We start from the raw sequence: 23,335 nt of genomic DNA, 5'->3' as shown, positions 1-23,335 counted from the left end.
CATGCAATATCAACCAGAAGTATGCAGGCACCAATGCAACTAACTATTGATAATTAATATAAATTTATCTGCGAAAAAAAACCAAACAACATGAAAATGTCCTTTTAAAATATGAAAAACATAAAAATAAGGTAGACTGCTGGTACTTTTTGTAGATATAAATGCATTCACAAATATTATACATACCTTTGTACAGAAATTGTTGTACTTAGGACTGACACCATTTAACTTAAAATTGTCATAGTGACTTAGAATAGCTGATGTATAACCCCCGTTTCAATATTAAACGTTTTCTTTAATCGGAGTAAATATTCTGTGGTAGATTTCAACTACGATTTAACAACAGACTGCCAGCTGCAATCCCCCTTCCCACCCTCCCCCCCAAAAAAAGAAAAAAAAAAGTAATGTAAATTCCTGTGAGGAACAGCCGACAAAGAAAATTGAAAATGAAATATTTACAAGGGAAAGAGAATATAAGTGATATTCAGTAGGCTCAACTGTTAAAGCAAAGTGATACTGGACTGAAAGCTGAGTAGAAGCCTAACAAGAAAAGCGAAAGGAGTAAAAATTTTGTTGATTATAATTCAGCTAGTGGCAAAGAATCAAAAAGTGATGTTGCTGAACATACGCAGCCATAAATGAAATACCCTCCTTTCCAGGTGTCTTGTTTTGGAAAGGCTATCTATATACCCGTGGAAGATGAATACAGAAAAGGGAATAAGTGCTTTCAGCAATGGATAACAAAGATAAAAGATGCACAAGAAAAAGGTGATTGTCCTGCACTTCATTGCTTCCAATGAGCTGAGCTCCCCTGTTGACACAAGTGAAGAAAAAACAGAACTTTGAAAGAAGGTTACAACTGAATAACTGTTGATTTACACAGTAATTTATATCAAGCTCATCTCTAAAGTGACACTGTAATCCAGTTTTAAATGCTCCTTGTGCTTTGATTTGTAGAGAAAATTGGCTTAAAAAGGCAACAATCTCCTGAAATTCTCCATCCCACCCCACCTCCCCAAAAAAAGGAAAATTTATTATCCCACCTGACAACAAGTGACAAATGGACTTGCGTAAAACTCAGTTAAGATATGTACACGAAAAACGATCTGTGTGTTAAGCATTATAAAACAGGATGCAGAAGCATATCAAACGTGCCAGTTTATCAACACAGTGTAGTAGCTACAGTGGGCAGGCAGGAGGACCTGTGATACGGTAAACAGTTTAGTAGCAGTTACTGTTACTGTCTGAAAGGTTCCCGAATAAAATCTGCCCAACTCACAGAGGTGATAATTTTATTTTGTTTTGCTATTAGCAAACTACTAACTACTATTAACTGTTATGTAAGGTTAACTATTACTCTAAAAAATGTAACAACCTTTTAGCTAGCAAATGAGTTTCACTTCTTTTTATTTGTGCAACATCACTAAATACAGATTCCAAAACCAGAATCTGATAACCAAGGTGAATTGTTCTAAAGTATATTAAAAAAATCTACTACCTATTTTGCCTTCTAGTGAGGCATGTAAAATAGTAAAAGTATTCAATTATAACATGACTTGACTCTCTAGAGACAAACAGCAGATGTGAAGAATAAAGAAAATGTTTTAACATACTATAGTCATTCTTCACTGCAGTATAACTTTAAGATGTACTGATCATATTTACCAAAAAATGTATTCTGTATTAGAAACAAAACCCTCAAAATGTCTCTTCCCATGCTTCTCAACTCTGTTGAGACAAAGAAAGGAAATGGAGCATGAACATTTAGCAATTAAAAAGTACATAGCTATACCACTGTTAAATCCCTCTTGTTATGTTACAAAAAAAAAAAAAGAAAGAAAGAAAAAATCACATGTTCAGCTAAACAATTGAGAGCACTCCAGTGCTTTGAAATGATATCTTGCCCACGATATAGTGCTAACAATTCACTGTATAATAAGGATTACACATTCTCACCTTCCATCATGCTAACTGCATTTTCACGGGTCATCTACGCATCCTTTTTTCCAGGTGACTAGACAAATGCACACACAAACTTCACCTAAAAATACACTGACTCTTGCCAAGTAGCAGCAGGATGAAATATACCACAGTAACAATCCAGTCTTTGTCCCAGGCTAACACTATACCTATTAACACGCTTTGATGCTTAGCCAAGAAAAATCTCAGTGCTGGGATTCTGGGTTTTGTGCCCAAACAATCTGGGTTTGTGTTTAATATAGTATAGACAGCTTTAAAGTTACTGCCAATCATTAACTCTACAAAGAGCATGTCTGGGATTATTTTTTTATTTAAAATGAATGTTATTATGGTAAAGAATATAGAAAAATCTATATTATTCTGAAAAAAAAAAATGAATAATGCTATCCTTAGCATTAAGTGTATGGTCTTACTCAGAAAAATAAAGTATTTCTAAAACCAATTATGAAGTAACCTTTCTCTCCTGTATGTCAATCATACATTACTGAAATACTGAATTTCTTCAACAAAACATAAAAATGCAAATGAAAAGGAACACACCAGATTCTTAAACTTACAGAAACCTTAAGGACTGATTTTTATCAAAGGGGAAGAAGATCATTCCTTCAATTACATAGTGATAGGACAAGGAATAATGACTTTAAACTATAAAAGGGTAGATTTAGATTAGATTAGGAAGAAATTCTTTACTATTAGGGCAATGAGGCACTGGCACAGGTTGCCCACAGAAGCTGTGGATGCCCCATCCCTGGAAGTGCTTGGGGCTTTGGGCAACTTTGTCTGGTGGGAGGTGTCCCTGCCCAGGGCCGGGGGATTGGAATGGGTCCTTTAAGGTCCCTTTCCTTTCAACCCAAAGAAGAGACTTTTCTGAAGTAATTAAAAAGAGGATCTCATCAGCAAAAAAGTAATTGATCAATGGTTTTAAATAGAATGGATAAGATTTAAACATGGCAAATAAAATATGTGATAAGGATGATATAAAGAAAGCAACAAAGCAAGTAGCATTTGAAGTTCCAATCTCAGCAAGACGCAGTCTCTGATTCTTTCTTAATACTGATGCCAATATATTTATACAGTGAGCCTTGGGTATAAGGTCATGAACGCTTTCTAGAGCATTAAAACTTGCTTAAAAGTCTCTCAACTTTGATAGCTGACTTCTGGCCATGCCTCTGTAGCTGACTTTTCTGATGTTTCACCAGAACTGAATCAGAGACTGTATTACAAGGAACTCCTTAAGTAACTGTAATGCTCTAATTGAGGAAAAAATGACAAGAACAAGTGGCCCAGGGGACAGGAAAGGAAGGCAATAATCTCTTGAGACAGCCTTAGGAAAAAGAAAAGTTACTGAGTCCCAAGGGTAAGGATTTGATCTGTCACTTTACCCAAAATATTCTTCCCTCTCCTTTATCCTTCATACCACATGATGATTGTCAAATTCCAGTCCAAAGGAATTTCAGTGGTTCTCAGGCTTATTTGTATGAACTTTTACTTACATGAGTATTTTCGCTGGTACAATTTGAGTCACATAAGCATTTGCAGAACTGAGTAATTTCCGTATTACCGTGGATAAATGGCACCGATTTCAATCTATATTTCATGGCTACGTATATTTCAACCTACATTGAATTTATTTGCCATGGTAAGCCACACAAGCCATACTAATCACACACTAATGTGGATGTGTATCAAAACAAACATCAGGCATGTAGACAACAAACATCAGACAAGCATGACTGTAAGGTATTATGTGGCCTGCAGGTGAATCTGTGTAGGGTATCAGTACAAAATTAGGATGCTGGTAGGACACAAGATTCAGAAACCATTTCCCCTTCTTTCAGACACTCCTGAAAATACATATATATAGGATTAAACTTTTCCTCTTTTTCTCCTCTAAATTCCGAAGAGAATTTTTGTGCATATGTTTTGCTAACTTAACATTATCCATAGCCAAGATCAAACAATGAATCATAAAAATATCTATCATGCCTTTTCCAGGTATCTAACTTATAAAAACATCTTGACAAACAGATACCAAAACACTCTGCAGTTCATATATTACAAATACTAGTTATGTGAAAGTTTCTGTGTTTGTATTTTTCAAGAGGCAGAAGCTTAAAACAGCCACTACATTAATCAGACACTCTCAACCATGGAACTGGAAAAGAACTGCACTGATTTAAAAGAATACATGGAAATACATTTCCCTTTCAGATTCTTTCATGAAAGTCATAATAATATAATAACACCAACACCACCCTTACTATCTTGTTAGGCTAGACACCAAATTTCTGTCAATATGTGTCTGTCCTTCTCTGCAATACCACGGTGGGGAAGCAAAAAGGAAGTCTTCCCTTTTATAACAGGTAGTTTCACCTCACACATCTGCTTACTATAGCTGTGGTAATGTTCTCTCAGGTAACACAGGCTTACAGAATTCAGGATTCAAAACATTTCCACCTGCAAAGCCACAGTAGGCATGCATAAATCAGAACCAGTACAATACATTTTCAGTGTAAACTAGGTTTACACTGTATGGCCTGTTTTTCATAGGCCATTATTTTAAGTCATTTCTGACATAAAGTCTAAATTCTCCATAGGTAGAGGTCCCACCCAAAGCATGTCACAATTATGAGCTTGAGCTGAATTTGAGATTGTGTGGCAAGGACTGTATGTACATGTATCTACACTTATGAAGCAAAACAGGAAAATACGTTGATTTTGACATGTGGCAGCAGCTTTTTGTAATATTCTGCTGTAAAGCCACTTAATGGAGTAACTTACCTCACATATAATAAAAATATGTGTAGATACTATAAACATAGCATAGAAGTTATAATCTCCTATGTCCTTGCTGGATCTCCCACAGCCAAGTTCACTTGCTTGAATTAGTTCCTTCTAACGGATTTATATGACAAACAGCAAAATCTTCTGTATTTAAGGCAAATGACTAACCTAATGAAATTCTGTCAGGACACAGGTTAATCAAGATACACAACAGGGAAACTGAAATACTGCCATACTGGTTTGTATTTCCGGAAGTGGAATCTTTATCAATGTAAAGTTGAAAACAACAAAAACAAAAACCAACAACAAAACTAAACAACAAAGCACCAAAAGCCTAAAACCACACAGCTTTACATCAGTGTTGATTTTCCAAGTAGAAGATTCATCAGCATGCTTCATTTACGTGGTGCTTTGCATCAAAGAAGTACTGCATCTCCAAAGAGCTTTTGAAATAACATCTCACACCAAGAGTGAAAGAACAGAATATAGGAATCCAAATATATCAACTACTGATGAACAAACAGCAGAACACTCAGTACACTTCCAAATTTTTTAGTATAATAAAAGTCTCTTAAGTTTAGGATTTAAGACAAACACTAATATTTTCCACTTGAGCAAGACTACTACTAGTAAGGAGGATTTGGTACTTCCATGATAACGTTGAAGTTCAGCACTGCAGTGAAGTTCAACTTCTGCACTTTTCCAGAAATATCAGTTAGAATTTTATAGATTATTAAATAGGAGTCACACTCTACTCAACAAATAGTATGACACAGTTCTGAAGAGCAAAATAGTTCCCTTGGGTAGTCCGTAAATTCTGTTTTCCAGATGATAATCTGTGACATCTTCTGTCACCATATTATGGTACAAGTCAACATTAAAGGAGGTGAGACTGTAGTAGACAAAACATACATCTTTGATGTCTAACAGAAAAAATCATTATAAATGATTCTCCCAAAACACTTTTCTTCTCTTTTCTGTTCTCTGTTATGTTTTCTTGCAAACCACATGAGCTTGTGGATGTAAGGATGGCCTCTCAGTATACAGAACTCTAGCAGGTGGAGCTCTGGGAATTTGCTAGTAAACTCTGGGTAAGTACCCAGAAAAATTAAAAAAAAATAATAAATTGTTTCCTGATTATATACTATACCTTACATGAGAACTTGGACAGCAGGGTAAGGAATGCTGGATTTCACACAGTGGAAGTTTTATGTTTACCATAGTTTTGCAAAGGTACAGCACACAATACATCTTAATACAAGGATGCATAGAAGAGCAAATTATTAGTATTCAGAAGAAAAAGTTACATACAGTTTTGTCATAAAATACAAATATACATGTCTTTTACCCCCAAAAGCACGTTATAGCTCTCCTATTTTGTTATATAGTTCTCCTATTTCTCCTAACTGTCCTATTTGAAACACAAGCTACACAAAATACAAGGAATTCAAATGAAAATCATTAAAACTCTACAGTAGCCATCTTGTTGCAGCATATTACACAAAATATATATCTTTGTCGTATTTGTTATGTAATCATCATTACCCAGTCAATTTTCAAACCAATACAATGCATTTTAAATATAGTCCTCTTTATCTAGCAAAGATATAGTCTAATTACATGCACCATTTACTATACTGGAAAAAGGACTATGTACGTGATTTTTTTTTTCATAAAATTAGAATTTCTCAATTTAATCTGTTAAGAGTTTAAGGTAGTTTTGGACATTTCTTTTAGGGTGGAGCAGAAAATAATTCACTGCAAAAACTTATAAAAACAAACTGGTTTGTGAGTTTATGACTCTTGATTGCTCCTAGTTTTAAATGAACATGCACACAGATGGAGCATAATAATCACAAAGTGAACGTCATCTTTTAAGTATGTAATTAATGACTTTGAATAAAATAAAAATATTTATGACTAAACTTCCACTGTTGGATGAAAAACAAGTATTATTAACACTTGTAAGTATGTAGAAACTCAAAACATTGAAGAACATGGAATTAAATTTAAAATACAGCCATCACAATAACAAAGACCTGAAGGCACAATAATGTATAAAAAAAAGCAAGAACACAAGATACTCTGCAAACATCAAGGCAACCTCATGCAATAATCTTTTCAGTAGTACAGCAATCTAGCAACGGATTTTAATCTCAGTTTGTTCCAACAATGATAATATTTTTTTTTTCTTTAAAACCTATCAGACGTTTTCCATTATTCTAAAATCTGTCACTTTATGTCTTAGGTACAGAAGACCTTTGGACCCAAAGTTAGGAGGTCATGATAAAAAGGCAATAGGTTTTATCTGTATCATAACCAGCTGTAGCTATACCTATTAGTTTCATTATGTATCCAAAAATGAAATGAAAACTAATAATTTTACATATGCTCAGCTCACTGTTTAAATTAATTTTATGTCAATTTTATTGGCACTTTTTTTGTTTGACTGGTAGCGGATTAAACACACAAAACGTACTCTTCTTGAATCAAGCTATAGTAAAATAATTCAACAAAAACTTTCCCACAGGAAAAGCATACTCATCAAAACTGAAAAGGTTTCAGAGGGGCATTAAGTCAGAACAGTTACGCTATCAGATACCTTCTTAGTAGAATTCATTGTGAGTTCCTGACTAGTTGCTAACCCTAGCTAATTTTAGAGTCAATCCAAATAACCCCTCTTGATTACATGAAATCAGGAAAACTTGCTTCCCAGTACCTTCAAAAAAAAACAAAAACAAAAATGAAACAAAACAAAACTATTTAAAAAGTCAGCAATAAAAAATAGGATGAAAGAACATCTTTATTGATTAAGAATTAGGTTACAGACTTATTGTTTAAAATAGCTGCCAATAGTTCCAAATGACTGGAAATGTATCTATTCACTCCAGGGAATTCCATACCAAATCCACAGCTACTGAATCACACAAACTATCACAGGATGGCAAATTATCCTATCACGATTGCCTGTTAATCTGTACTTGTTAACATAGACTAAAACAAAAGCCTACAACAACTAATTGCTAAAGTCAAGGAAGCAAGAACAAAATGTGAAACAAGTTCTTGAAGAACAGTGACTGAAAACAGTCCGGAAACCCTAGCAACATAAAAAAATCTGAGTGGAATACTGGTAAGAAGGGCTGATGTGATCATTGTATGAATAAACGGGGAGCAGAAGTGAGAAAAAGTTGTAGCTCTCTACATACAGCACCAGTGCCACTAACAAGATTACTGATCAAAGCTCTTTAAAGAATGTTGAAAAACTGGAGAAAGAACAGAAAGGCCACAAAATGATCTGAAGACTGGCTGAAGAAAGCTGAAGTAGCTGAAGAAACAGAAAACATGGCACACTGTAGTGAACTTCAGAAAAAACACACAGCAAAAAAAAATTAAAAATGCACTGGTTGCAAGCTGAACACAGGCAAGTTAAAATTAAAAAAACGTATAAAATACTCTTAGGGGTAAGGTGTCTGGAACAGATTGCGCTGTCCAACCAAATATGGGCCAAACTATACTACCAGTATCTACAAACTACGTCTGAATGCCTTCCTGTTCCGCTGTAGCCAAACAGTGAGCTCAATACAGGGGTAACTGGCAGTAAATTGCAGCACAGGATACGTGTTTTATCTAATGGTCGCCCTTGGCTTAGAATGCTATTAACAGAATACCTGAATTTACTGTATGAAAATAACAGCAGTTTGTTAAGTACAGTGAGGTTTTAAGTCAGTTGCAAAAAAAGTTTGTACTCCAGAACTCAACAGCCATTCCTATTAATGTACACATTATATTTCCCAGTATCAAACTGAAAAGCAAAGAGACAAACTGTATTGTTGGACAAGGCCTGGTCATAACAGTGGTATCTGTTTTAAGAAAATGCTAGTAGTACATAATATTAAATATTAGCTATTATTTAATAGTTAATATATTGGAAATCGTAATTACTGTGAAGACAGAACAGTTCTATATGGAAACAGATAAACCTCACTGTCCGAAGTGTGTTTTTCTCCTTCACATGCCCAGAAACAGTTTCCAAGTGAATCTGCCTTATGCTTTACCCAAGGGCCAAGATGAGGTTGACCAGATCATTATTGCTATTTTTTCTTTTTGGAAAACGGGCACAGTATCTTAACATCCTCCAGTCAGAGTATTTTCACAATGTTTCAAAGATTACAGACAGCAGCCTCACAGTGACATCATCTGGCTGTTGCAGCAGCCTCAAATGCATCCTAAGTCCCATAGACTTGTTTGGGTTGAGATTTCTCACGAATTCCTGACTCAATCCTCTACCACTATTAGCAGTTCCTCCCTTTTTTGAAACCTTCCTGTAGACACGTAACCCTGGAAGACCTTGTTGGCATCAAGTAATCTCAGTCATTCCTGTGTGCACTGTTACTAATTCAGAAGGAGGTCTATATTTTTCTGTGTTTAATTTTTCATGTAGTGGTATAAATTCTTCCAGTTGCCCTTTAATTTCCTTACCAATTTCAGCTTTAGCTGAGCTTTGGTTTTCGTAAAATCATCACTGCATGCATTGACAACTTTCCTGTATCTCCGTATTCCTCATTTGTAGATTGTCCTCACTTCCACCTCCAGTATAGATCAATTTTGTACTGGATATCAGTCACGACTTCCCTCTTGACTCATGCCAGTACAAAAAGTTTAGCTGCTCTCTTGACCGATCAGCTTGCTCCCCACTGTCCCCCCACCCTGCCACCCCGGTACTAGGACAGACCATAGCTGTATTTGAAGATCTGTCAGTTCTCTTGAGTTCAGTGGCCCTTCAGAATTGCCTCTCACAGGATATAATCTATCAGTTCCACAAAAAAAAAAAAAAATTAAAAAAAATCTCTTATGTTCAAGCTCCAAATTCCGCCTTCCTCCCTTCATTCAGGAACCACTGGTTATGATGGAGACAGAGAGATGAAGGAACATTACAGTCTTACTAAATGCATTACTAAAACATCTTTATCAAAACATTACTAAAATACGGACAGTTGAAGTCTTGCAAAACAGTCTGATTTTTTTGGTAAGCTAGAATTGCAGAAGCTCATTTTTAAGGATGCATCCATCAATAAATTTGTTTTCTGGGGAAAAATATTAAATACATGTATTTAAAGGACTATATTAGACCACAACACTCAGAGAGGAAAAAAAAAAAACTACTCACTTTACCCCAGAATCTGTGAACAAAATTGTTCATAAAACAGTCTTCAATGTGTTACAAACATAACTGCACATACAACTGACCAAGATCATAAAAGACAATCTGCATAACTGCAAATGAAGTTTCTTGTACTTCAGCTCATATCTTTTATAAGGGTAAAGAACCACAGACAAAGCTATTTTGAGTCTGTATTCCAAAAGCATTTGCAGCGAGTTCATACTAAATGTTTAAATATTGCACGCTCAGTGCATCAATGTTTATTCAGATGCTAATAAAATGTTATGATGTGTTAACTATATTCTACATTGCTTTTAAACAACTTGTACTGAGTGGTCTGAAATAGACTTAGTATGAATTTGAGCATGTCTGCCTGCTATTTTTTTTACTGCTATGCCTAGACATCAAGATGAAGATGGGGATGTCAGTCATTTGACCAAGTACAGTTACCTATAAACAAACTACCTATTTCATCCTGGTGTTGCAACAAATGGAAAAACAAAAAACAAAAACAAAACAAACAAAAAAAACCACAAGTCAGATGAATTATACTTCTAAAAGTGTTCTAGAGTTTTATGTCACAATGAAACAAGTAATTTCTTACCTACGTGCACAGTAGATATCTAAAGTTTCATGAGATTATTTTAATTTTACCTATGATTATATTAATTTTACCTAGCAATATGTATTCTATTTACAAGAAAAAATAAAGAATGTGATAGTAACTATATTGCTACTCCTTTGACATCTATGTAGATACTGATTTTATGATGATGGCTTATAAACCAAAAGAAAATGAAATTACTTAGCTCAATGGCACTTTATAGGATTATCAGGAGAAAAATACACAAGAGAATATACAAACATTTGAATTTAAGTGATTCAGCTATTGAAAAAGTCAGCATTCTTTTCTCATTTTAGCTCTTCCACACAATTACTTTATATTGCTATTTAATAGCACATCTGTGATAGCGATGCAGCTCAAATTACACTCTGTTTGTACACTGTGTGTCTTGCAAACAAGAAGCAGTAAGAGTTTTTAAAAGCTAGTAACCAGAAATGTGTAGCCTGTGAGCTCCACCTACAGGATGAAAACAAATGTAAAACTGTATTTTTAACTACCAAACTAAGGACCATTTAATTTGAAGCATTCAGCTGAACTGCTCAAGCCACTAACATTTTAAAAATGTCATGTCATGCTGTTAAATTTTATTCCTATTGCAATGATGGCAGACATTTCTTTTATATGTGTATATATTTTCATGTAAACAACCATTCTGTATTTTGAAGTTTAAGTTTAATCTATCAATAGAAACAAAAGATCTTTGGAATTTCTCAGCTTGTCAGAAGGAGTGGGAAATACTTTTTTCCTTACATTTCGTATCGAATACAAAATTGGAAAGTGTCTTCACATTATTTTTAAAAACATACACAAAAGGTTCAAATGTATACTGAAATTACTAAAATTTACTTCACTATCTGAGCACTCCAAGAACAATTGCATTTAGAAGAAGCAGTCCTGGATCTCAATACCATGAATTTGAGATTATGACTATCATTTCCATATTACTTCTCTGAAATTGATGTGCGAACTTCTCATTTCACACATGGATTTGTGCTGAAAGAAATGACTGATACAAATGAATACAGATTTGTTGAAAAAGTCATGCATGTTAAAAGTCATGACTGAAAAAAACATTTTTAGCAGCTCTATTATTTTATTAAAGCATTTAAATATCTGATGAGATGAACAAATCTGTGAGATATCACACATTTCTTGGCCCTCTAATATGTTACTAGACATTCCTCTTCAAGCTATGTATGGTAGATTTTTTTTTTTTTTTATATATATATTCCCACCTAATACATTTCTGTGTACTCTGATCAGCACACACTTGGACTACTGTTGGTTGTGAAGTCCCATGAAAACATTACCAATCACCTTTGGTACACTTACAAAAAAGGTCACTATTGTAGAAAATGAAAATAATAAACTTTATCTCATCGTATCAGAGTTCAACGTTAATAAAGCCTTGTGGATAAACAGCACAATGCCTTTGATTTTCATGCCAGACAACACCAGACTATCATGTGGAATAAAACAGATTCTAGAACCTGATGTCACTTGTGATACTAAACAGTGTCTCTCTGGGTTATTGCTCCCAGCTGCTAAAAATTCATTCAATAAAACCCTCTTCTGTGTCTTGACAGTCCATTTGGCTATAATACTACTGCAACTGCCCTGAAAGAGTAGAATAAACAGGCAAAATACACTGACCTGCAAGCTAGCTGTGCTTGTGGAAGAATTCTACACAAATGTCTCTGAAACATGGTAAACTATAACACAAAAATTCCTAAGAGTATGCTCTAGCTTTGTGTTACACCCTCATACTGTGAGCTTGCTACTACAACTTACGTATATATATAAAACTTACGGTTCTACTAGGCATCCCTGAAAAACAAAGAAATTAGTCAACATGTTTGATGTATAGGTAGCACGTACGTACAGAGTCCAATGTCTTTTGCTATTCTGAAGATGTTTGGCTTCCATGTACTTGAAGGCCCTTTTCCAGAAAAAGCTTTCCATGGAGGATGCCTTAATTTCTCGCTCCTTCCTTTCCATTGTATGACACAGCTAACACTGGTCTTTATTTATCCAATGGTGACCACACCAGGACTTAGCCTAGATAATTCTTAATTATTTAACAATTCCCAAGACTGATTTCACAGAATTTATTAAGACATCACTCCACAATTAAGGGCAGTTCATTGACTCTGTGAAGCTTATACTTATTCTGTACGGGGGAATATTATGGATAATACCACAAACGTTGTTAGAGTGTAGCATGAATCAACCACAGAGGCACAGTAACGAAAAACAGGAACTACCTCTTTATGAAATCAGGAACTGCATCAGCACAATGTTTTGACAAGATCTGCGACAGAAAACTGCCCGGTATATTCTTGTCTCACATAACAAAATATATTCATTTTAATTGACACAAGATAAATATTTATGTAATTTATCACTGGGATTAGGTATCAGTCTCAACTGTTGGACTAATAACTACATTTGGGGATCCAAGTTATCCATCATCCTGCTTGATATCAGTGTATTTCCTGTGGATCACCTGTCTACAGCAGAGATAGTACAATCACCAATTTCCAAAGCAGCCACACAGCACTATTTCAAAGATGGCAGAGAGAAAAAAGAGATGGTTCTGTTCAGAGGCAACTGCTCTGGGAGAGAATTTAACATAGCCACTACACACCCAGAATTCATAATAAGCAAAGTCTGAGTAATTTCATCACACAATTATTTGTGACAACTGTATACAGTTAGAGTACAAATTCTGATTATATTTTTGGTGCTTCCTCCTGCCACCCTTCAGTAAGTTTCACTTAAAAAGAAAATTTACCCATTGAACTTTTAGACTGCAAAGACTGCAAAAAACTACAAATTGTTCAGTAACTTCTGAAGTCCATATTTCTTGAAATACTCAGTAATGGTTCCTCATAAACTACTATTATGCTAAAATTCCAAAACAAGCTCTGGAAGCAAGATTTCTAAGATACAAGATTTCCAAAAAGGCATGTTAACTCACTGAAAATGGAGTGCTAATCAGTGCAGATGTTCGTGAAAATTAGCATAGTTGTATTACATGACTAGAACCTATGCCATTATGTGGTATTATGCTGATATTGCCACAAAAACATAGTAATCTGACTAGAGATAGTTTAATTATTTGAATACAGTGTTACACTACTAAACATATACATGTTCCAACCCTCTAAGAACAGCCCAACATAGTATTTAAAAACTTTTTAAACACAGTTTTAGTTTTTAACATAGTTACAGTGTTGAAAATCTGCTACATTGTAAAACAACTGCTGCATTAAAGCAGACTTAAGCAATGGAAGACTAGGAAGCCTTGACTTTATATAAGTCCCAATGGTGGATGACCACCATATATTATCACAGATAGAGGATCTGCAAACTCAAGTATTACAGCTATGTAGAAAGACAAAGTAAAGCATGATAAACACATACAAATATTCTTAATTTATAAGTCAGGGAAAAATAAAGAGAAAACATCCCAAATAAAGTGCTCAGGTAGTGTAACTGCAATGTAGCTTAACTCTAAGGTTTAAACTGCAAAATTAAACTAAGAAATGAGAAAACAGGCAATTTCATCTTTCACAGTTGAGAGAGGATATTATTTTAATGTAATGCTAACCTAGCAATGTTGTAACTGTAAAACTGGAATTGAACAGAAAATAAAACTGTAAACAAGCTGAAGAGCAAAAAAAAAAAAGTATGATACTTGCCTGCGGCTGGTTGTTTTCTTTTCTGTCTTAGCTTCTTCCTCTTGAACTGGTGGTTTAACAGCTTCATTTGCATCAAGTTTCAACTTTTTTGCAATACGTTCTTTCATTTGAAATCTCTCATTGCTAGCAGCTTCATCTTCTACACTATCAGCATCTTCATCATTTTCTTCTTCCTCCTTTATTGGTTTAAAGTTAGAAAATGTCTCATTTAGCTTTTTTTTTTTTTGTATTGTTTTAAATTACAGAATTTTGAATATGGAAACTTCTTACAAAGATAACCCCTTACTAAAACAAACAAGCAAAAAAAAAAACACCCACCATTTAAAAAAAATGTTTCAAAGCAAAGTTTTAAAACAAGTATATCCTTATTTGCTTCAGAGGGAACAAAAATGCAAAACTGTAAAAATTAAAAAAAAAAATCATACACAAACCACATCTTTATGTAACACTTAAAAAACTAAAATAGTCTAGACTTTAAGCCCTTATAGGTCTGCAGAAAGTCTAACAGCAAGGCAGTATTAGTCTGATTGTTGTTCATGGATTCAAAACTTGATCAAGGAAACACATTAAACACTTCCTTAATCTTCCATTAAAAGAAAACAAAACTCATTAAGGTTTCCTGCTACAAGGCTACTATCCTATCATGAATTTAGACAAGAATGTAGATCCAACAAGGCAGATTGCATCGATGGGCAGAGGCCAGTGGGATGAGGTTCAACTTGGCTAAGTGCCAGATCCTTCACTTTGGCCACAACAACCCCATGCAGCGCTACAGGCTTGGAGCAGAGTGGCTGGAAAGCTTTGCAGAGGAAAAGGACCTGGGGGTGCTGGTTGATGCTCACCTGAACATGAGCCATCAGTGTGCCCGGGTGGCCAAGAAGGCCAACGGCATCCTGGCTTGTGTCAGGAATGGTGCAGCCAGCAGGAGCAGGGAGGTGATCGTCCCCCTGTACTCTGCTCTGGTGAGGCCGCACATCGAGTGCTGTGGTCACTTTTAAGCTCCTCGCTACAAAAAGGGCATGGAGACACTGGAGCGTGTCCAGAGAAGGGCTATGAAGTTGGTAAAGGGCACAAGTCCTGTGGGGAGCAGCTGAGGGCACTGGGGTTGTTTAGCCTGGAGAAGAGGAGGTTCAGGAGAGACCGTATGGCTCTCTACAGCTACCTGAAAGGAAGGTGTGGGGAGCTGGGGGTCGGCCTCTTCTCACAGATAACCAGTGATGGGACTAGAGGGAATGGCCTCAATGGCGCCAGGAGTGGCTCAGGTTGGAAATGAGACATTTCTTTTAAGAAAGAGCAGTCAGGCATTGGAATGGGTTGCCCAGGGAGGTGGTGGAGCCACCGCCCCTGGATTTATTCAAGGAACGTTTGGACTTGGCGGTTAGGGATGTGGTTTAGTGGATCACATTGGTAGTAGAGGGATGGTTGGACCAGATAATCTTGGAGGTCTTTTACAATCTTAATGATTCTATGATTCTGTAAGATAATTGAACTGGCCATCAATGAGGAAATTTACAAATGCCACTTGGATCAAAAGAGTTTGCAAAACCTATGGAATCAATCATCCACATTTCCTACAGAGGTATTGTGATTCTAGACCTAGCAGATGAAGACAAAGGGGATAAACCACCTCCATTTAAAGACATTTGAGGGGAGAAATAACTAATTCCTATCAACAATGAGGAAGAAGCAACTTGACTGAACCGATGCCTCTGCACAGCAAAGCTTCCTTGAAGAAGGAAGCCCACTTCATCTTCCATAGAAGGATGCCAACCCAAAATCTAGATCACACATCTCTTGATGCTTTGCAGCGGTGCTAATTAGCAAGAGACTGCATAAGATGCTATGTGATTGTCATTTTATCCATACATAGAGAAAGAACAGACTTCGATATCGTATTCAAGAGAACTGTACTGTAACCAGGATACAGCCAGGATGTCAGCACTGGGAGAAGATACCATCAATCTTAAGAGAATGTATTTGTTGTGTGTGCTACTTGTCAGTCACACAAGTATAGCATGATGACCATGGTCATATAGATAGGGAAGGAAAGTGGAGGAAAAAAAGGAGTTAAAAAAACAAAAAACAGAGAAAACAAATAAACTTTCCAAAGCATTTGTTTACTCACTAAGCTATCAGGAAGACAGGATAACAACAGACCTTAATGGCAGGGGGGCAGAATCCAGAAAAGGAACATGACAGGACTTTGTTCAAGGCGTTTAATAGCCAGGAACAAAGACAGACTTCTAGTGGAGATCTGGCTAGGTGTTAGGTAAGAACATTCCACTGAAACACAAACAGATGGATAGGAGAACTTCTAGAAAAAAAAAAAAAAAAAGAGAACTCTAGACTAATTGCAAGTACTAAGTAGCAATTTAAAATTGTGAGGAAGGTTCCATGGATACCTGTTTAAAACATAAGACAGAAAATGACTCAACTTGTCCAAGTCAGATGAACCCCCCACTTCCAGAACCTTCAATTTTTCTCAACCTGCACAGACTTTTTCACATTTATTTTACAAAAACACTGACAAAATAGTAGAAAAATAGAATGGTTCAGATTGGAAGGGACCACCAAGTTCCATGGGCAGGAACACCTCCCACCAGACCAGGTTGCCCAAAGCCCCATCCAGCCTGGCCTTGAGCACTTCCAGGGATGGGGCATCCACAGCTTCTCTGGGCAACCTGTGCCAGGGCCTCACCACCATCTCTGTGAAGAATTCCCTCCTAACATCTAACCTAAACTGTAGTTTAAAGCCATTATGCCTTGTCTTATCACTACACTCCCTGACAAAGAGTCCCTCCTCAGCTGTCCTGTGTGCCCCCTTTAGGTACTGGAACACTACTATAAGGTCTCCCCAGAGCCTTCTCTTCTCCAGGCTGAACAACCCCAACACCCTCAATCTGTCTTTATAGGAGAGGTGTTCCAGGCCTTTGATCATCCCCATGGACCTCCTCTGGACTTGTTCTAATAAGTCATATAATATCTTGACTTGGAAGGTATCCAACAAGGACCAGAGTCCAAATCCTGTCTCTTCTTAAAAATGGTGGTCATGTTTCCCCTCTTTCAGTCAGTGGGAACTTCACCAGACTGCCACTTCTCATATACGATGGACAGTGGCTTAGCAATTAAATTCACCAGTTCCCTCAGGACCCACGTGTGTTTCTCATCAGGTCCCACGGACTTGTGCAGTTTTTGGTTCCTTAGCTAATCTCAAACCTGATCTTCTAGAACAAGAGGTTCTTCATTATCCCAGTCCCTGACTTTGCCTTCTGGGGCCCAGGCCATTTGACTAGGACTCTTGCTGGTGAAGACTTAGGCAAACAAATCATTGAGTACCTCAGCCTTCTCTATATCCCAGGTAGCCAGGTCTCCCATTGCCTTTCAGAGAGGGACCACAATTTCTCTCTTCTTCCTTTTATCACTGATGTACCTATAGAGTCCTTTCCTGTTGCCCCTGACATCTCAGGCCAAATTTAATTCTAATAAGGCTTTATATATGATATAGCTCTCCTCAACTCTTTCCCTCTAGTGGCTCCCTTATTTTCTCTTGCCCAGTCTCCTCTTTCAGTCCTTCTATTGTCTCATTAACTACATCTGACTTCATTTAGACTTTTTGCTGACGTCTCATTTCCAACTAATAAATTTAACAGATTTCCAGCCCAGAGCAGTCTATATGACAACTTCAGAGGAAAGTTGCTGTTAAGGTGGATAATGGCGTCCCCTTGGTGACAAAGAAATGCTAAACTTCTTGTCCGAAAGCTGAACTAGTGTTTGCTGCTGTTGTTAATTGAGTGGAGTTGCTCCCATTCTTCAGTTTGCTCTGGAAATAAAAATGTAATGGCAGATTTTGTGCCAGAATGACTAGGAGCTAATGTATCTAATATGACTTAGCCATTTGAGAAGATTATTGATTTTGAGGGAGTGGAGAGAAGAATATAAATTCTATCTATCCATAGTACTACCTGAAACTTACTGTTCAGTAACCAGCTCGCAAATAGGGAGATAAAAACAAGTTTTTACTGAAAGGACACAAAAGAAAGTCACTGGTAGGGAAAAAAAAAATCAGTCTTGTGAACACACTACATAAAACGTTTTCATTAATGACTTAGGCACAAAAAGAGGCTTAAAAGCAGCAATGTGGGATTGTTAATACATAGGATCTGACTCTCAAAGGATGGATGACCTTGAGGACTACAGTAATAGAAACAAGATGACATTTGCATGAACAGCAAAGTCTGGAGCTTCAAGAATAACAAGAATTTCTCACATACACTATGGACTTGTAATTTTGGGGAGGTAAAGAGATCTGGAAGAATTATTTGCCCACAGGATGACTATAAAACTACCAATGTGTTGCAGCCATGTAAAGGAGAAAGTGATCCTGTAACATGTTAACAGAAGTAAATCCAAAAGAAATGATAAAGTACTTGTACTACTTTAGAAGTCTCATGTAATTGCCTGAAGTGCTAGATTCTAGGTAGTATCTTTAAATGAAATAAAATCTAAGGAGAGCATCTCTGGAAAGAAAAAACTTCCTTATTTCCTGCTTGATGTCATTCTTATGAAATAAGTAACAGCATTCAGATTAACTAGGCTAAAAAATGAAAATTTAAATAAATATACCTAGGGTGTCCCTGTTCAATATTCCTCAACCCCAAGCACAGCTCATTTAACAATGAGATATTTGAACATATGAAGAATTATTAATTACATTCATAGAACCCTTCAAATACTTAAATGCTCCTGCACAACAGGAATTACAGAAGATAAGAGTCCAAGAACCTGTACTTCAACTATGCTTTGTAAAAAAAGGCAACAGGAAACAGAATGGAAATCATAAGAATCAAAAGTATCTGAATTGCAACACACCCACAAAGGTTATTGAGTCCAACTGCTGGGTCTCCAAAGGACCACAAACTCACATAAAACCAACCACCCAAACAAAAAAAAAAAACACAACACAATGACAAAGTATTTTCTTTTTGTTCAGGTGCAAGAATGGGAAAGAGCGAATCTTTCCTTCACTTTCACAGTACTTTCACAGTCCTTCACTTTTCAAAGTACACCAACTAACAGTTGATAGGTACTGACCTATGCAGTGGACAGATATGAAAAGCAAAGTACTTACGAGGATTCAATTTAGGGAACATGGGATTATAATCCCAGTCAAATATTACATCCATGTCTCAACAGCAACTCAAAGTGTTATTCCATCAAAGTGTTATCCCATCACCTACAGCTGTGGGCAAACTCTTACTTCAGCAAGCAATTTTATCCTGCACCATCTGTGACAATGTCTTTGAAATACCCTCAATTTTTGGTTGCTTGTCCCATTTATTACTACTTGCTTACTTTTTGTAAATTTCCCATCTTTCAGAAGTGACATTTCATCAATATTATTTTTAGTGATATTGAAATTTTGTTTCCGTGAAGAAATATTTCCAACGGGATTCTTATTCATTCATAATTTCTCTTCACAGAATCACAGAATTTCTAGGTTGGAAGAGACCTCAAATCATCGAGTCCAACCTCTGATCTAACACCAACAAGTCCTCCACTAAACCATATCCCTAAGCTCTGCATCTAAACGTCTTTTAAAGACCTCCAGGGATGGTGACTCCACCACCTCCCTGGGCAGCCCATTCCAATGCCTCACAACGCTCTCAGTAAAGAAGTTCTTCCTAACACCCAACCTAAAACTCCCCTGGTGCAACTTTAGCCCATTCCCCCTCGTCCTGTCACCAGGCACGTGGGAGAACAGACCAATCCCCACCTCACTACAGCCTCCTTTAAGGTACCTGTAGAGAGCAATAAGGTCGCCCCTGAGCCTCCTCTTCTCCAGGCCGAACAAACCCAGCTCCCTCAGCTGCTCCTCGTAGGACTTGTTCTCCAGGCCCCTCACCAGCTTTGTCACCCTTCTCTGGACCCGCTCAAGCACCTCAATGTCCTTCTTGTAGCGAGGGGCCCAAAACTGAACACAGTACTCGAGGTGTGGCCTCACCAGAGCCGAGTACAGGGGAACAATCACTTCCCTAGCCCTGCTGGTCACACTGCTTCTGATACAAGCCAGGATATGTTGGCCTTCTTGGCCACCTGAGCACACTGCTGGCTCATATTGAGCCGACTACCAACCAATACTCCCAGCTCCTTCTAACCTCTTCAGAGGCTAGATTTTAGTTTCATCGTTATTTATGATAAATTTCATTTTATTCCTCTGTACCTCTTCTTCCCCCCCCCCCCCCCCCCCCCCCACACACACACTTGGCAATTTTAGGACTCTTACTAATGGTTTGTCACTCTGTGGTACATAACCTCCACATAACCCCATCTACTGACTGAACTATCTGGTGTTTGTAAACCCAGCAGGTGGCACACAGAAGCATCTCCACCCTGCCATCAATGTTCACAATGGCCAAACCTTACAGATCTGAATGAACCACCAGTCTTTTGCTGAAAATCTGACTTGAGGTAGCTGTCAAAATCCTCAACAGCAGCATTTGTTTCCGTAAGAAAATAAAATTCACATACAATAAAAACAAACAAAAAACCTACAAAGACTGATTTGTAAAAAAAAAATAAAAAAAGTTACTTACCTCACTCATGTCTTCATTTGCTGCTTCACTAAAAAAATGAAAAAGAATCTTAAATCTTCTCTAGTATTTCAAAATTAAGATATTATTTAAAAAACACAGGTCTTGAACTAAAATTTTTGTTTAACTACTTGAAATTTTAGTCATATATGTCATAGTCTATCATTTGTCATAATCCTTTCTGAATAGAAATGTTTAAGAACACAGGAGAAAACTTCAAGCTACAATACAATAGATATATCCTATTACTAAGTATATCTTGAGCTATCCAGACAAAATGCCAAGTTTTTAGTTTCTTGATGAAAAAATATAATAATGATAACTGTTAAGATTATTTTAAAACTTTAGGTCAAACAATTTTGGTTTAAGATTATTTTAAAACTTTAGGTCAAACAATTTTGGTTCAAGAAAAGAACGTGATTAGATAAGTAGATAGAATACTGTGGAATAGCCCTGGATATCAATTTGGACCAAAACATAACCAATTAATGGACGCAATCTAAGTGCAATATCTTATGAGTGTAAGTAAAAAATTTAAACAGTACAAGAATACTGTCAGATAAAATACACAAGTGGGTATGTCATTATGTCTTCTGACTACCTTTTGCACTATATTGCTGATAGAAGAAAAAAAAATCATAACACACTGTTAAGATGGTTGCTTTTGATCTCATATCAATTCCTAGGATTTCATTGCAAATAATGCTTTGTATTTCAGAAAGCCTTCTTTATAATAGGAATGCTTTACTTGTACTATACTGATGGCTGAATTTAAAATCAAAAATTTATTTGTTATAAAGCCACAGTTTAGCACGTTAAAAGAAAAGAATCCATATGGATATACTAAAGCTAACATATCCACTGTTATTTGTCACAAACAAATAAAGACCCTTGAAGATTTTACTGTGACAAAATTTGTTATAATTCTGTCAAAATAGTTATTTTAGAGAAAGGAAGGAATATAGAAAGAGTCTCTAAATTCAAGGCTTTGAGGTGTGCACATATAAATAATTAATCAGGCTCATCAAAGAAACAATGAGCTTGTTGAAACCAATGACATCAACTTCATTTAAAAATAATCCAGAAATTTCACTGCAAAGTAATTATTTCTTAACAGGAGACTAGAATTTTAAAAGTAATCTAAAAGTATTACATATTTTCGATATATCCTAGTATATAATTCTGATGTCAGTGCTGAACATGTAGGAGCTAAAGTAAGAGGTAAAATGGCCTACTTGGGACTTGTGATGTGCGTGTTAGCCTTCGTGAGTTTTGAATGGGCTACACATGAGCTGTCTGATTATTTGGACCCGCACAAAATCTCTAACCAAAGGTTTTTAAGGAAACTAAATAGCTCTGAGATGGCAGATGCACTGATAAATAAATGGTTAAAAGACACAAAACAAAAGTTACCAGCAAACAGTTACTTCTGGAAGCAAAGACTACCAGTATATTTCCGAAGTAGTGTGCTAGGTAGGTCTTCCAGCTAAGTAACAAAGCTTTCAAACTTTCAAAGTTTTCAACTCAGTAACAAAGTAGGCAAGCAGCCAGGTTGCTGTGTTTTTGATGATACAATGTTACTCAAGATAGTGAAGACAAGAGGAGACGCAGATCAATTTCAGAAGGACAAGAATGATGAAACAACAAAATAAGAGATGAAATTTGAAGTAGGTAAAAGTAAAGCAATGCACATGTCAAAAAAGAATCATAAATGACAAGGAGCTCTGAGCTGAACATCACTGATCATAAACAAATTCTTGGACTTGAGTATTGAGCTAATTCCATGAAAATGTATCAGCAAGGTTTTGAAAAACAATTCAGAAGTTAAGAATGAAAAACCAAAGACCATCTTAATGCAAGCATATAAACTTACTATTCACCCTCACTTTTAATTTCTTTAGATTAAAAGCAAATTTTTAAAAAGCATTTTAGAACAGAAAGGAGGTCAGAGAAGAGTAACAAGAATAACCACTGATACAAAACTACTCACACATCTTCCATTTGTGTGAGTTTTAAGAATTTGGAAAAGAGATGGCCTAAGAAGGGATTGTAGTAAAGAGAGGTATACAGGGACTGGCTGCTCACTGTCTCTTCTGCTTAAGAGCTAGAATTTTCCAAATGAGGCCAGTAGCAGCTAGGTTCAGAACAAAAAGGGGAGGTACTTATTCCTGCCAATAGACAAGAAGGTGCAAGCGTAAAAAACATTGCAAAAGGAGACTGAATAAATACTTTGAAGAGAACCCATTTAAGGATTACTAAACAGATGAACCATATGAAACTCTGACAGTCCTCTGAGCTGAAAGTAGTTGGCGGCTGTAAGACTACTCAGGGAGACATTATGTTTGCCATACTTTATTCTTTGCTGGGCCAATGGCTGCTGTTGGAAACAGCATTAGAGGAAGATTTGGTCTGGTCTGATCTAGCACTGCCACTCTTACTTTCTTAGAGTAACAGACAAACAATGAGTATATGTGATGCTCATCAGGTCTAA

At 36.4% G+C, this 23,335-nt stretch overlaps 1 protein-coding gene across 2 annotated transcripts in view; it reads right to left on the bottom strand.

Moving 5' to 3' along the window:
• Positions 1-23,335, bottom strand: part of CWC27 (CWC27 spliceosome associated cyclophilin) — a 136,665-nt gene that overhangs the window by 90,187 nt on the left and 23,143 nt on the right. For both annotated transcript variants that reach the window (XM_068667969.1, XM_068667968.1), the window contains exons 9-10: positions 20,848-20,875; positions 14,251-14,430 (exon numbers count right to left, since the gene is read on the bottom strand). In XM_068667969.1, the coding sequence (XP_068524070.1) occupies positions 14,251-14,430; positions 20,848-20,875 (208 nt within the window). The remainder of the gene's footprint in view (positions 1-14,250; positions 14,431-20,847; positions 20,876-23,335) is intronic.

This window comes from Anas acuta, chromosome Z (assembly GCF_963932015.1).
Source record: "Anas acuta chromosome Z, bAnaAcu1.1, whole genome shotgun sequence".
NCBI classification, from domain to species: Eukaryota; Metazoa; Chordata; class Aves; order Anseriformes; family Anatidae; genus Anas; species Anas acuta.
Note: the sequence above shows the minus strand (reverse complement) of the source record. Positions and strands in the feature narration are given on the sequence as shown.